The 15,650-nt window shown below is 40.0% G+C and overlaps 2 protein-coding genes and 1 long non-coding RNA gene across 3 annotated transcripts; all 3 read right to left on the reverse strand.

The window, feature by feature from the left end:
- Positions 1–661: 661 nt before the first annotated feature.
- LOC149406536 (uncharacterized) lies at positions 662–1,791 on the reverse strand. The gene is made up of 3 exons (XR_016301558.1): positions 1,343–1,791; positions 1,141–1,202; positions 662–1,038 (listed from the first exon to the last, which is right to left on the reverse strand). It is a non-coding gene; the product is annotated as an uncharacterized LOC149406536 (long non-coding RNA).
- Positions 1,792–5,986: 4,195 nt separating this feature from the next.
- Positions 5,987–9,045, reverse strand: CDF2 (cycling DOF factor 2). The gene is made up of 2 exons (XM_089607470.1): positions 8,567–9,045; positions 5,987–7,724 (listed from the first exon to the last, which is right to left on the reverse strand). Exons 1-2 carry the CDS (start codon positions 8,855–8,857, stop codon positions 6,408–6,410), a joined length of 1,608 nt encoding a protein of 535 aa, XP_089463596.1. The 5' UTR covers positions 8,858–9,045; the 3' UTR covers positions 5,987–6,407.
- Positions 9,046–12,543: 3,498 nt separating this feature from the next.
- LOC149406538 (Ribosomal protein L34e superfamily protein) lies at positions 12,544–13,728 on the reverse strand. Its single transcript, XM_089607476.1, has one exon. It carries the CDS (start codon positions 13,496–13,498, stop codon positions 12,824–12,826), a length of 675 nt encoding a protein of 224 aa, XP_089463602.1. The 5' UTR covers positions 13,499–13,728; the 3' UTR covers positions 12,544–12,823.
- Positions 13,729–15,650: the final 1,922 nt, after the last annotated feature.

The following is a 15,650-nucleotide window of genomic DNA, read 5'->3' on the forward strand; positions in this document are numbered from 1 at the left end:
GTGGAGGGGCTGGTTGGAGGGGCTGGTCGGAGAGGCAGCATCGGAGGGGCTGGTCGGAGGGGCTGCAACGGAGGCTCGGTGCTGGTCGCGGAGGGGCTGGTCGTCGGAGGGGTAGCAGCGGAGGGGCTGGTCGCAGAGGGGCTGGTCGTCGGAGGGCTGGTCGGAGGCTGAGAGAGAGTGTGTGTTAGAGAATGTGTTAGAGAGAAGGGGGTGGTCGGAGTGGTGGCGGCGACGGAGCTCAGAGTGTAGTGGTGGTCGGAGAAATTGTAGGAGAGAAATCGGAGAGAGAGAAGGGTTTTGGGTCTTTGGTTCGGATAGAATGAAAACCGAGCAGCACTTTAATTTATATAAAACTTTGAATTTACTTTATCGCACCCAATGACTTGTGACAGTACTTTTGGGTGCGACCAAGTCGCACCCAATGATATTTATAAAAAAAGGAGGAAAATTTGGCCGCGAAAAAATTCAGGACATTTAGGTGCGACTAAGTCGCACTAAAATGCTCAAGATTTCGACATTTTCATGGAGATCTTATATATTGACTTGTACATCACATGTATAATATATAAAATACCAAAGAGTGTAGCGAATAAAAACAATTAAAGTAGAAGCACGCACATGCACGATTTACTCAAACCATGCCAATGTATTTAACAAAAAATAATATATATTGTAACTTTATAAAGTCATCATAAGTTCGAAAAAAGCTTTTAGTACAGATCGCACAATGAACTTCAACGCGACTGACTATCACATACTAATGTAATTACACTTCGAAAATAAACCACACGAAAGTTAAATCATACAACTAAACAGACTCTCAAACAAAAATAAGAAATGAAAGATATAAACGAACGGAATAATAGCCTTGAATTTTTTTTCCCTTTAAAAAACATAAAGTTACATTATGTTTTTTTTTGTTTGTTTAAATCATGAATTTGTTGGCGGTGGACTGAATATGTAACCTCTTGGGTTTTTGTTTGGCCCTGGTTCAAGCTCGTAATCCATAACCACTTCGATCAACTCTCTGGGTTTTTGCTGTGGATTTAGATAAGGAAACAAACAAGGAATCAGTATTATGGACCCAGAATACGTAGAAAGTACATAACAGCTGTCAAATTGTGGTAATAAAATACTGACCTGTACTTCCTCAGCAGAAGAATCTTCAGGTTGAGCTATCTTTAGAGTCCTCAAAGAAGAGCCTTAAGATTGAGTTGACATGAAACAAAAAAAAGTGAGACAAAATGAATCCACAAAAAAAAAAAAAAAAAAAAAAAAAAAATTTGGAACATAAAATAAATTCAAAAAATAATTATATTATATAGCTTCTCAGAAGTAGTACCGTGATGAGATAGAAAGAGACAGAGAAAGAGTGGAACAAGAACAAGGTTGAGAAAGCCAAGCCGACCCATGATTTTTCTTTAGTTTAGGATTCTTCTGAGAATTGGGTAAAGTCTCAGATAGGTTTTTAGGACTTTTAGCTTTTGTGAATAATTATGAGGAAAACCTGAAAAAGTTGGAAGCAAAAGTAAAGAAAAGTTTGTGTGGGTATTGAAAGCGCTACAAAGTTTCAGATCTAATGGAATACTTTAATTAATAGCGAAATTAGTGCAATATGCAAAGGGTCTATATCAAAGAGAACCAAAACAACTCATCACAAAGTCACAAGAGTTTGTGTACACATATAATAAATAGATTATTGGATATATAAATAAAAAAAGATGATCCTTGTTTTTGTATAGATATTCCTATTTATGGCCTGTCTCTAAAATCGGAAATTGATTTAATACGTTGGTTGGGAGACTGAAGCACTTGTTTTGTCTTTTCCCCAGCTTTCGACTATAAACCGATTGCTTGGTGATGTCAAAAGCAGAACCTGATGGATCCAAATTTATTGTTCGATTTTATTTTTCGCCATTAACGAGAAAAGAAATGAAACTTTGTAGCTTTCTCGTTGACCTTCAATTTCTGCGACACGGGATACGAAACAAGATAAAAGGACAGTATTTTTTTCCCTTTTTTCTTGGGGAATTGATTACTTTTTGCACTTTGAGTTAATTTTCAACTTGTTAAATACCATTGACCGACATAATAATATAATTATATAAATTATTTATAGTATTTATCTTATAATATAAAAAGTAAAAACTACCGTCCAATTCATGTCTAAGTTTGATCTTGTACACTTGTTTAACTTCAATTGATTTTTTAATCATTAGATAACTAGGGTAGATTTTAACATTGGAGAATATGATATATGCCTAATTCCCTTGTACAAATCTCTCACTAGATCGATTTCCTACTAGCATTTCAATACGAAATCATATCAAGGTAGCTTTGAAATTGCGTTGGGGAAATATGCATTGATGTTCCATAATATGAAATATTGCAACGATCGATTTATATTACAAGTATGAATTATGGACAAAATTTGTTTCTCAATAAAAATTAGGGTGCCTCATGACAATCGCAACGAAATAAAATATTGACACGTATAATAAAATTTATAATTTCTTATACATGTTCAAAACTTAAATTTAAATTAAAATTAGCCAACAAACACGCATAATACACTATAGTTGCTTGTTGTCATCGTCGATATTTTTGACAACAAGAGATGGCATATATAAATAGTTATTATTAGGCCTTAAAGTAGTATAAATTGTGCATATAGTTTATGAAGAGGATTCAACATGTCTAAGAGCATCTCAAATACTAACACCAAATTTGCTTTTTTTTTTTCCAATTTATTACACCAAATCTCATGAGAATATTTTAGGAATATACTTTTTGATTAAGTTTTTTTAATCTAAAATGCTTTAGATTTAGTGTCTTAATTTTATTAGTCATGTCTAATTAGATATATAAAAATGTAATTATGTATTTTATTGCTATTGTTTTTTTTTATATATAAGTTTTAACTATTTTTATGTTGTTGTTTTTTATCTTTGTATTTTCTTGTAATGTTAAGAATTTTGTGGGATAATAATTGTAGTAGTATCTTTAATTATCGGCTTGATTAGATTTGATATCTATAAATTATTGTTATTAATTATTTGCTTAATTTGGTTTGATATTATAATTTTTTTTAATTATTGACTTAATTTAAACAAAACTCCAAACAGTTATAAATATATTGATTAAGTTGGATTAATTATAATATGTACTCTTAATTAAGGATTATGAATTAATTAGATTATAATAATGCTTAAACATTTGGTGTAATCTTGACACAAAATGAACAGTGTTACACCAAATTTGGAGCAACACTGTTCATTTGGTGTAAAAGCTGCATCAAATATAAAGTTATAGAGTTTTGATGTTTTTACCATTAGAGGTGAAAAACTCTAAATTTGAAGTTTTAGAGTTTAGCATTGAAGATGGTCTAACACTCATTTTCTTTTTAGTAACCGCCATCATGAATAGTCTCTAATTCACTCTCAATGCCATTTTTATCGTATCCCCACTAAATGGATGCATTAATTTGATACATACGGACCCTTGTCGGCGTGGTAGACCCTCGAATTTTTCCCCCAATAGTTGAGTTTGGGTCAAGAATTTGTGTGTAATGTCTTAAATCGTTCAGAATTAAAGCAGTATTGAAGTGAGATATTCCCTCATTGATTGTGTGTGTGAATGAACATGTGTTTATATATCGGTTAGAGTTCTGCACTTGACACCAATTGGTTTTAAGATGGAATTTAACATGGTATTAGAGCATTTTCCATTCACACAATTTAAATTTGGTCCGGCCTATGCGAAGCGTGAGGGGGATTGTTACTTGACCTGATCAAGCTATGTGTGAGAGAAAGTATTGAAGTGAGATAGTCCCACATTGATTGTGTGTATGTGAATGAACATGTGATTATATATCGATTGGATCTCTCCACTTGAAACCAATTGATTTTAAGATGGAATTTAAAAAGCCGATCGTAGTTTTTGTTAAATTTACATCATGAATGATGAGAAACAACCCATGCCGCTTGTCCAAACAGTCCCATAAATTTCACCGGTTTATCATAAATAAAGAGATATGTGAAGGATGTGACACTCGACTATATTATGACATTTACGACATTTACAACGCGACACTACCAAAATTCAGCTTCAACTTCGTGCACCTTATTTTTCCTTTTCGAAAGATTGGAACCCTTCACTATATATTCTTGGTATATATAAGAAACATCTATTTCCATTTTTCGCGTATTGTCTTTTTGTCTCATTTTCTTGTTTCACTAGTTCCCACCATCTTAAACCGACTCTTTTCCTTCTCTTTTCATGCTTTTGTTTTGGGCAGAGGTATTATTTTTTTGAAGTCATCTGATCTGATCGTGGCATCACTAACTCTCCAAGGATTATGAGTTTATAGCTTTACGCACAAATCTTTCAATAATGGTTGAGTCACATGTTGAAAGTTATGCCTCGGATGGTTTATTTGAACAAGTTGACATGTACGGGCTTGGATTGAGGGTTTCACTTGCCAGCGATGACGAGGTTGAACCTCGTTGGGCAGACACCATATCGACTCACTCCAAATGGAGATTCATAGTGCCCAATTATGCCCACAAAGTGTGATGTCATTGTTCTCCTATTCGATGTCGTTGCCAATTCGACTTTGATGCTCACACCCATGTATTATCTCTAACTAGACTTGGATCCACAAGAAATTCTAGGTCTTCATGAGACAAGAGTTCATGTTTGCGACTACAAATTGCCGAGCTTTGCTATCCCCATTACAAGGTGCGTTATTTTGAATGAGGTTATATTGACGACGGGAGTCTGCCTATTTTCATGTCGCTATATTTGGGATTTCATGGCTACCCCCAAGATTGCTATGACCTAGCTCCCGCAAATAACTATTGGCCCATGGCGATGTATTTTCTCTGGGAGAGGTTGAGTTTTCCCGACTGATTCTCCACTAGTTTTTCTCCTTTGATAAGTTGAATGCATTTTCGAAGAGTAGGTTATTACTACTTTGCTTCGAGGGGATATACCCTTATTATAGGAATAATCTTAAATCCCGGTCCCTTAAAGGATATGTACTTCTTCCTTTGGGGAATCATAGAACATATGGACGTCTTCTCCAATGATGTTAGTGAGCAAGTATATTCCGGTCTCTTGATACCATTTTCTTGTCGGGTCGGAGTAGGCAATTTTACCATTGGTCTATTGTGCTAAAACTTATTTTTCCTTATTTTGGAGAGGAAAATCCTTTCTCCCAGCTTAGTCAAGAGAAATCGGCAAGGGTTAATGCCGCGGCTTAGGCTCTTTTTGTCATTCGAGATTTCGAGACCTTGTAGGAGACAATCATGCTTTAGTTATACAATTTTCCTCATATTTTCCATCAACTTTTTCCCTCCTATTTTTCTCAATCCAAACAAAATTAGCATTCTCATTTTTATTTCCCTCGCATTTTCCTAGTTTCAAATAGTGCTCTAAAAATCTATGTTTCGCAGTGAACTACCCCCACCAAATTTTTTATTTTTATTTTGAAACTAGTTTCTAAATGGGAGAAAATCGGAACCTTAACCTCCTCCGTTAAGGACTTACGAAAGTGATGAAGATAAGGTAAGGGAAAGCAAAGTTGAAAAGAAAGCGTTTTACATGATAGCAGGTTTTCCCTCGGTGGTTCTTATTGCGTAGATTGTGACTTGTGAGTCATTGAAAGGGAAAGAAGAGTTGCCTTATGTGAACCATGTCCATCTAATAAGAGGTGGGTCCAACAAAACTTTTGTTTCTCTTTTAGAAAAAGAAAATCAAATTCCAGCCCTATATACTGTATTCCCTGACCCACTTCTCTTTAGTATGATGCCACATAATTTGGACTCTTTAATATAAATGTTTTATTCATATATATATTGTTCATTCAAGTGGACGAGAAACATTCAAAGCTGAAGCAGAACAAAAAAGTGGATGAGAGACAATCTTATGACCAATACATTTGTGTGCTAAACAAGTAGACAAGAAACGAACAGAAACCAGCAAAAAAAGCAGTACACAAAACGGCTTCGTTGGAATTCCATCATTATTTAGTTACATCTGGGGTCTGGGTCGACAAAAACTCACTCTCTTCTACTTCACTATATTACACACATATATATAGGAATATGTACACATTAATTCATCAAACAATCTAACAAAAAAACCAACGTCTGTTTTGCTAGCACTCGGTGGAAGGGAAATCAAACAAATAAAGATAACAAATAACATATCAGTAGCTACCTTTAGGAAGATACAAGTAATTTGACACCTGCTGCGAGGAAGAACCCGAATATCGTCTGAATCTTTGCCTTTGGTGACTCATAAATCAGAACAACTTTGTGCAGTGGAAGTTTCTCCGATCCATCAGCCGAGGGGTTCAGTGGAACGTTAACCAGGCAAACTTCCTCACAAGCTGATGAATCAACTTACGAGTTCTCTAAAAAGCTGACCGATCTTGACAACGCGGCCGGATTAGCCCGTAAGACTTTTGAGGTTTCCGCAATCGGGTTCCTTTCGCCGTTCTTTGGTCTGAAAGACTTGAAAAGTCCTCCCCCGGAGATCGCATCCGCTTTGTCGTTCTTTATCCCCAGAGTTGCCCAAATCGAGCTCCGCGCCGCTTCGCCCGGGTCGTCGATCCTCAGAGTCTTGGGTATCCACAGAGATCTCTCGGAATTGCTTTCTTCTGGTGTTTTCTCTTCCACCGAGTAGCTGGGCTTCTGTGTTGTGCTCTCTTCCCTAGAATGCTTCCCCAGCGTTGGAGAGTTGGGACCGGAGTTTGTGCCGGTGAGGGTCGACGGAGAGGATGGCTGGGGAGGCCAAGGGACGTTCCAAGCCCCCGGAACGCTGTATCCCCAATAAGCAGCCGCAGGGTAAAACGGCATCGGAAATCCCGGCGGGCAAAAAGCGGGCATCGGTACCGGGGAACTCCACTGGGCAGAGTTCCAAGGGTAAGGCCACGGTGCCCCCGGGAAGCAAGGGATCTGAGGCGGGAAGGTCTGACAATTCGACATCACTTGCTCTTGGGACGCGGTTTCGCACGCCTCGTCCTTCGGATTCGATGTTATGACCGAGGACCCGTTTAAGCTGGCATCGCAGTTTTCGGAAGCACCGCCTTCGAATGCCACGGGGATCCTTATCTCTTCGGGTTTGTGAAACCCGTTCGGTGCAGCACCGTTCCGCATTGTTTTATCGGCGAGTTTCAGGACCGAAGCCATCGATTCGCAGAGGGGCGCGTCGGAGACGCCGAAGGTCAGAACGGTGCCGTTGGGCTTCAGGGAAGTAGGGTGGTGAGCGACTTCGGGCCGGGCGTTCTGAAGAGCTTCCGAGGCCGCGATGTGACGGTACTGAGAAGTGGAGTTCTTGTTCTTCCGGCGGCCGGCTCCGACGGGGACGTTCCTCATCGTCCCGCCAGCTGTCCAGTATCTCTGGCAGTTCTTGCAGAAGTGCCGGGGCTGATTCACGTTGTAGTTGTTGTAGTAGCAGAACTTCGTGTCCATGCTGTTACAGCGAGGGCACGGAAGTATCTTGTCCGGCTTCTTCAGGGTCTTCTCCTGCGAATCAGTCCCGTCGCTCCGCTCATCTTCTGTCTTTGAAACTTTTGGTGAAGCATCGTCCTCAACGGAAGATGTTTTGGGATTCTCGGGAGCTCCGGAAGCTGAATCGGAGTTCCTTAACTCATCTGAAGACACAGATTGGTCTCCATCTTGTTCCTTGGCCTCTGTGGTGGTTTCTCCTATGATATCCTGTTTCACAAGCGATCGATATCACAACAAGCTCTGGAAGGAATATTGTATCAAAGAGTTTTAAACAAACACTTAAAGAAAAAAAACCCGACTTGTAAAGCTACGTATCTAAGCCCTTATCCCTGCACACCGCTCGCCCGTGCAATTTGAAATCATTTCCTCTTTCTTTCTACCGACTTTCTTTTCCCTTTCATTCTATGGCTAAACCAATTTCTCTATCAACATAAGATAGATTGAATCAAGCAATTCCTCCCTCATAAGTCCCATTTCTTATGAACCACTAACAACCAACATTTCCATGTATGATTTACTTTGGATTGGCTAACCCTAATTTGAGCAACTTCGTTGATTTTGTCTCCTTGATATCATTGTAGCCAACAAATTAGACACAAAAATTGATCACAGCTTGTGGCTGAAAGGGTTACTGGATCGAGTTAAATTTGACGAATAACCTAAGGAATTGCTGTACGGTCAAGGAAAAAAGTAGGACAGAAAACAGTCTTAAGAAAATCACAAAAAAAACTTAACAGCCTAAAATCCATTTTTAATTATCGATCAACACGAGTGATACGATCCAGCTATTTCGCGAACAAGCCAACGCAAAAGTTTTCAATTCAACCAACCAGTCATAATAATCAACAGAAAATCGATAGAAGGAACGGAATAGCCACTTTTTTTTTTTTTTTTCCTTTCATCTTTCTTTCAATATCGTTTATCCCGGTTTCCGCAAATGGATTACAAGTCAGACCTCTAATCAACCGTACGAAAATAAAAAGTCAACAAGCAATTCAAACTAAAAAAAAATGTTAATAATAAAAAAGAGAGTATGAGATATCGAATACCTTTTCACTATTCTCGTCATTAATGTTATCATCGCCACTGCCATCATCCCCAGGTCCGCCGTCGTCTCGGTCATCTTCATCGACGTCCTTGTTCGAATTTCCCTCATCCTGATCCGTACTAAGACTGTTGTTCGCGTTGTCGTGAATAGTGATATTGCTGTTGTCCTCAACGAGCACAGTGGTTGAGGAAGAAGAGGAAGCTTCGGGAGCGCCACCGCGTGTCGCCGGAGACTCCGCCACCGGAATCGTCTTCCCGAAGAGCTTGATCGCCGGGTCTCTCGGCTCCGACATTTTCGCTCGCTTTTTCTTATCTTCAGACAAAACTCAGGGGGAGAGAGAGAAATCTAGAGAGAGGAAGTTTAGAGAGAGAGAGAGATCTGACACGTTAAGAGTTGTGTGCGCATTTTTCTCTCTCGCAAAGTGAGCGAAAGAGTGATTGTTGTTGTTAATGGATTTTGTGTGCGCCTGTGTTTTTTTTTAGTTTTTTTTTTATGGTAATTATTAATTAAACTGAATTTGGGGTTTGCCACGTCAGATAGTGGGAGAATTCTAAGCCACAAGTTCTCTTTGTGGCCTTGAAAAGATCTCGCTTTTTCCTCTCTCTTTTTTATTCTCTTTTTCTTTGCTTTACTTTCCCCTTTTCTTCTTTCTTCTTAAATTTTTATTAATTTTTTTCCTTTTCAACCCATTCGCACGCAAAAGAAATTTCGTCCGTCCAGCTCAGCATCACCCGTATATGTTTATGTTTATTTATTTATTCTCACAAGACTAAATCGATTTTCTCAAAGAGAAACTGTATATTATAGACAATAATTTAAAAAATATCAAGAATGGACTTGTAAAATATCTAAAAATAGATTTAAAAAATAAATAAAAATACCATTCCAAGACATTTAAAATTAATTTAAAAAAATATTTTAAACTCTATTATTGAAACAAATATTAAATTTCATCGTAATTTATCATAATATATCGTATTTTATCGTAATTTATTAATATAAATCAAAGTTAAGCTAAATAGAGCAAACAAATATTATTTTTAGCAACAACGACTGCAAAAAAAAGTCGTTATTGCCTTTTATTCAAATAAATTCCAAAAATACGATAAAAATACGATGTTATTTAAAGGTCATCGTAATGCAATATAGTAACCAACTCTTATTAAAAAGGAAATAAATAAAGTATTATTAATTATAAAAAAGTTGACTATAAAAAAATGCACAACATATATTCCAAATTCAAGAGTCAAATGCCATCTCATCAATTTGGCTATTTGTTTAAATATTTGTAAACGTTGGCTATATTGAAAATTCATAGTCTGACATAGCCTAGTCTGACATACTGATGTATAACATCGTTATTTTCATGAAATTGATGGCGTACACATGACATATATAAAAATCAAAAGTACAAATAATGCACTATTTCATTTAAACTCAAGATATATATATATATATATATATATATAATATGTATGTATGTATACACATCATTCTCCCTCTGAAATAACAAAAATATCGTTTGTCAATTTTTTTAATAGGAAATAAGAGAATTTATGAATGAAAATCGAATAGTTGTGTGTAACAAGAATGACATGGAGTAGAATAAATTCCAAACTTTAGTCATCAAAATCGAGAATGAGTTTAGCAAGGTGACGGATTGGACAAGAAAGTGAGTCGTGTTAGAAGGAGAATGGCACTTGATACTGAGGTTGGGGCCTCAAACAGTAGAGCGGGCTCACTTGGCATTGAAAGAGGGCCCTGACTCAGAGGCCGAAGCCTCGACCCAAATATTCGGCCTGGCACGGAGGTAGGGCCCTCGGCCCTAAAGGAAATCTCCGTTTGGGAGGCAAGGCATCAACCCAAAAAAGGGGCCCAACTCATAGGTCGTTTCGGGCACTTGCCTTGACACCCAACCCTCAGCTCATCATGACCAGCTTGTTAGTTTTGGACCTTCTACACATCTAAGATACCTTTCGATTTTCACTCATGCCCCAAGTATCTTCTATTAAAATGAGAACTCTCTTGAGGATGAAGGGTAACAAATTTGTAGCCTGAAATCTTACATCAAGGCTAATGTCCGGAAATATTACATCGGCTAATGTTGGATGTCAAAGTACGTGTTTGTGAAATCTCTTTGCACTCGAATAACTCAGTTTCATTCTTTTTTTCAAGCGACAGGAGTTCGACAAATCAATTCTCCGACTACGCAAGGCGACGAGTCACACCCGTTTTGCAACACACTATCACATTATCCGGCTCCGGGTCGAAACGCAAAACACATTAAATGTAAATACAATTTGAGAATTAATATTTTGACATTAGAAAAAAGAGATCTCAAAAGAAAATATAAGAGACTCCCATAAATAAACCGAACAAACAAGTTAATATTCCTCATCTCAATATATGTATATATTATATATATATATATATATATATATATATATTTTGTCTGTCGATACCTTGCCTGAAATCCGGAGCTATGGGAGGTATCGTAAAGATATCCGACCCTGAGTCAGATCCACAACATTTTCTTTTCCATTTTTTCTTTGCACGGTCTGAAAAAAATATCTAAAACTCTGGTTCCCAAACGGTATTTACAATATTTTCTTTTTAATCAAGGCATTTATTTTTGACCCTCAACTTTTTCCTTGATTTCAGTTTTGCCCCTTTGGCATGTTATTTAATTTGTTCTTTTTAAGGATGTTTTTTTTTTTGAAGGATGTCTTCTTTTTTTTTTTTTTTTTTTTTGAGCCCCTGGTGTATTTAGTCTCTTTGACCTTTGTCTCCTTGACTTATTTATTTAGTTTTAGGGTAAACCAATGTTTTAGCCTAGACTTCCACAAACTAAATTTCACTTACAAGTTTGTGCTAATTGATTCGTGAGCAGAAAGAAAATAAAAAAGAAAAGAAAAACAAATATCTGTGATTTTGCTTATTCAATCTATGTATGTTATGGCACGAAATACCATCTTCACCTCCAACCAGGATTCACAGATATGAAGCCATTCGTGGACACAGTAAGAAAAAACTTCCGATAAAAATATAAAAAATTCAACACTTCTACAATCAGAAAAAAAAAACTAACGCACAAGGATTTGTGTAAACCGATCCATTTCTGCAGCACTAATTCCATGACCATAGATATACACTATAACTTAGTGCATGTTGTGCTAATGTTAAGTAAAAATTCAACATAAACATTCCTATAAACTCCTTAAATACCACGATCACTATAGAAACTGTAATTTCGAAATCACGAATTCGATAAACCAGAGCAGCTCCTAGGGGATTGCTTCTAAAGAAGAGACCATATAGACCTAACTTAGATCAGATGCGAAGTCATGGATGAACTTTCTTCTTTATTATTAAGAGAGCAAAGGTTTTGAAAAGACTACAAGTCTACCATAATTCAACTACACCAATCTTTCACAAACATCCATGCGAAAATAATGAGTTATTATTTAGATTAATCAGGCAGATCAAGTATGTATTACCTCAGCCTGATGCCCCAACAAGAGAAGCTCTGCATAAATTGAGTCACATCTCAGTAAATCCACAAACATAACACAGAGCTAATAAACATCGGAATTCAAACAAGAAAAAAGAAAAAAGAAAAAAAGTTCAGCCGTCAAAGTTGTCTATGTTGAAAACATATATCATTCCACATGATGTCTCAATTATTTTGCCAAGTTTGATCCAACCTATCACGTGTATCTGAACTTCATACAGCAAAAAAATTTCATACAAACAGAAGAATAATAACACAGATTCTCAATATCAGTGAGCCGATCAAGCAGATAATAGCAGAGGCCAAAATGTTCATGACCTCTGTGGTACCTAAAGCATACAAATATGATCTTCCCTCAAATGCAAAAGGTTCAATATATGTATAAATATTTTTTTTTCTTTCAAAAAGATAATATTAACAAACCAATACCAGAATATCTCAAAAGACCTATAAATAATAGCATCAGATAAGAAATTATAACTCCTTTATATCTCTTACGAATATAACCAACTGTATATGATCCTTACACAAATATTATATTATATAAATATAACTGCATCAACTAGCTTATTATCATGATCATCGTTATTTAAAGACAACATATTTCATTCCTTTCCAGAAGATTTAAAAAAGAAAAAAAAAGAGAGATCTTCAAAACTCATTTTGATTTCCCTCCCATGTATTTCTGTATCGAATCCTCATCCGTATATTGATAATTGCGAATCTAGAAAAAAGGAGTAAGTAAAACTACTTCTTGATCTTCCGAATCTTCCTGGCACCCGGAACTTCCAATCTCCCGACGGAGCATCCGCACCGGGCCCGGAAGACCAGTACGGCCCTCCCGTTCGGCGGCGCCATCTTCTTGAGCTCCACCTCGAGCTCGCGGTGGTGATCGCGCGGTAACTCGAACAGTCCTCTCCTTAATCCTCCGCCGTCTTTGCCGCCGGAGCTCTTGACGCAGTCCTCGGTCTCGAGCTGGATGTCGAACTCCGCCGCTCGGCGTAGGCCCTTGCAGGTCGGATTCCCACACTTCCGGCTCATACAGGCGAGGACTCCCCAGGCCGCCATGGCCGCCAAGCAGACGCTGAGAACCACCGATCCGTACACGATCGGAGCCTCGGAGACCTCTTCCGTCACGAGCTCCCTGACCGCTCCGAGAAGGCCGATCGACTGGAAGAGGAGGAACTTCGCTGAAGGGAGGACCAGGAAGCCGAAGGCGATGAGGACGGCGAGGAGGATGACGACGTCGATCGCCGCCGATCGCGACCGATCGCAGGCGCCGAGGTGCTGGAGGGGGCTGTGGCTCTGCGCGCTCGTGCTCTTCCGATTGCCGTTGGCGGAGGCGTAATTGACCTTGGATAAGCTCATCGGTTGGTCAACGGACTTGCAGACCGAGATTGAGCTCGGGAGATGGTAGACCATCTCAATTCGCGACAGCCGCGGGAACTCGGAATCGCAATCGGAATCGGATCGGAAGTTCGGAGATCGCCGATTCGCTACGCTCGGAATCGAAGGCGAAATTGTCGATTTGATTTGTAGAGAGAGAGAGAGAGAGAGATTGAATTTGGTCGTACTCGTGACTCGTGAGAGTGGTATCGCTCGGAGGACGCTAAGAGGGCGAAGAAACGACACGTTTTAATTTCGTGTAGAGATCGTGGGCTGACGTTTGCTGTGGAGAGAGAGAGAGAGAGAGAGAGAGAGATGGAATGCGAAGTGAGTCAGAATGACCAATGATGTTATAAATGGGCTAAGATTTTTTTTTGAAGGAAAGACTCACAGCTTCATTAATCAACCAAGGAGAAGACCACATCTCGGTCAATACAAGCCTTCAGCCACGCAGGGCTGTCAAAAGAATGAAACTCCAACGTAGGAGAGTCTAAACATTTTTTCGCAATACAATTGGCGACCTCGTTGCAGCAGCGAGGCACCCAGGAACATAACAAAGAAGGGAAAGCAACATCCAGAGAGAAGCAAATGTCGGCTATAACTGCACCTTGGAGCCCGAGCGTGTGTCTACCTTTAATCAGTTGCACCGCCCGTTGACAATCAGACTCAACCGCCGAAATCTCCCAGCCGTGGTTTTGGGCAAACCTCAGCCCTTCTCGAATTGCTCTGCACTCTCCAGTCAGCGCTGAATCCACGTCCCTGATCCCCAGGCCCATGGCGCCCACGACCGCTCCGCAGTGGTTACGAACAACTCCCCCGATCCCAGCCCGACGGGTCTGCGCGTCCCACGCCACGTCGACGTTCAGTTTCAGCGTACCAGAGTGTGGTCGTACCAATGCCTTCGGAGTTGTAGGCACGTTCCTCCCATCGAGCTCAAGTTTGCGAGCATGAGACTTGAAGCTTGTAAGCCAGCACACAACATCGGAGACCCAAGCTTCAGGCGGTTTAATGGTGTTTTCAAAAAGGCGGAGATTCCGATCAGTCCAAACCGCCCAAACCAGGCCAATAAAGAGCTCCAGATCAGCCGTGGAGAGACACGTGAGCGCGCGAAGACAAATCTCCTTGAAAGGTAAAGCTTCCGTTTTCTCCACCCACCGCCACAACGACGAACTCTTCCAGATCAGCTGAGCCCTCTCACAGGTCCAAATAGCGTGCACAATACTTTCCGGAAGCTCTCCGCAAAAGGAACAAAAAGGAAGACACGACATACCTTTGCGCCTCAGTTCCCCGTACGTAGGGAGGGCTTCGAACCAGCATCTCCACAACAAGTGCTTGATCTTTGGTGGGATATTGAGACTCCATAGCACTTTCCACCACTTAGTTTCGTCAGTCGAAGAGCACGACGGCCCTCCGTTTTCATCCCTCCTCGCTAGGCGATAGCCCGAGCGAACCGAGTACTGCCCATGATCCTCGTAGTGCCACACCAGCTGATCCCGTGGACCCTCTTCCCCTAGAGGAATATTTAGCACAGCTTCCGCATCGTAATGGAACAACATAGCTTCGATCAACCCGCGATTCCACTGCCCATTCGTCATAAGATCAGCCACTCTCCACGGGAATCCATCATTTGGCTCCGGCGTAATCAAGCAAAAAGCCCCCGCTCTTGGGATCCAAGGATTCGAGAAGGCCCGCAGATCCCCCGCTCCGACTTGCCACCGAAGACCCCGTCGGACCAGGTCAAGACCCCAAAAGAAGCTCTTGCATAAATAGGAGAAGTGGTTCTTACACTCTGCATTCAGCGCCGACGAGTTGGGAAAATATTTGCCTTTAAGAACTCTAGCCATTAGACATTCTGGGAACCGGATCACCCTCCACGCTTGACGGGCCACGAGAGCTTGGTTGAAAACGCCTAGATCCTTAAAGCCGAGCCCGCCTTCTCCCTTCGGCTTAGCAATGAGACCCCACCGTTTCCAGTGGATAGTTTTTTTGTCTTCCGAGCCCCCCCACCAAAACCGACTAATCAAGGAGTGGAGTTCATCAATGAGCGTTGTGGGGAGCTTGAAGAGGCTCATAGCATACGTCGGAATCGCTTGCACAACCGCCTTCACAAGGACTTCCCGGCCGCCCGCCGAAAAGAGTTTTGCCCTCCACGCGCGAAGTTGTTTACGCACCCGGCTTGTGATTGTAC

The sequence above is a fragment of the Urtica dioica genome, chromosome 1, assembly GCF_054948205.1.
Source record: "Urtica dioica subsp. dioica isolate 48M chromosome 1, U.dioica_male_clone48M_v1_H2, whole genome shotgun sequence".
Classification (NCBI taxonomy): domain Eukaryota; kingdom Viridiplantae; phylum Streptophyta; class Magnoliopsida; order Rosales; family Urticaceae; genus Urtica; species Urtica dioica.

Bases quoted from the DNA above. Each gene is read 5' to 3' on its own strand.
- CDF2 (XM_089607470.1), bottom strand. From the start codon at position 8,857: ATGTCGGAGCCGAGAGACCCGGCGATCAAGCTCTTCGGGAAGACGATT. The intron at 7,725-8,566 runs GTATTCGATATC...CTTGTGAAACAG, and splicing joins ATGACGAGAATAGTGAAAAG to GATATCATAGGAGAAACCAC.
- LOC149406538 (XM_089607476.1), bottom strand. From the start codon at position 13,498: ATGGTCTACCATCTCCCGAGCTCAATCTCGGTCTGCAAGTCCGTTGAC.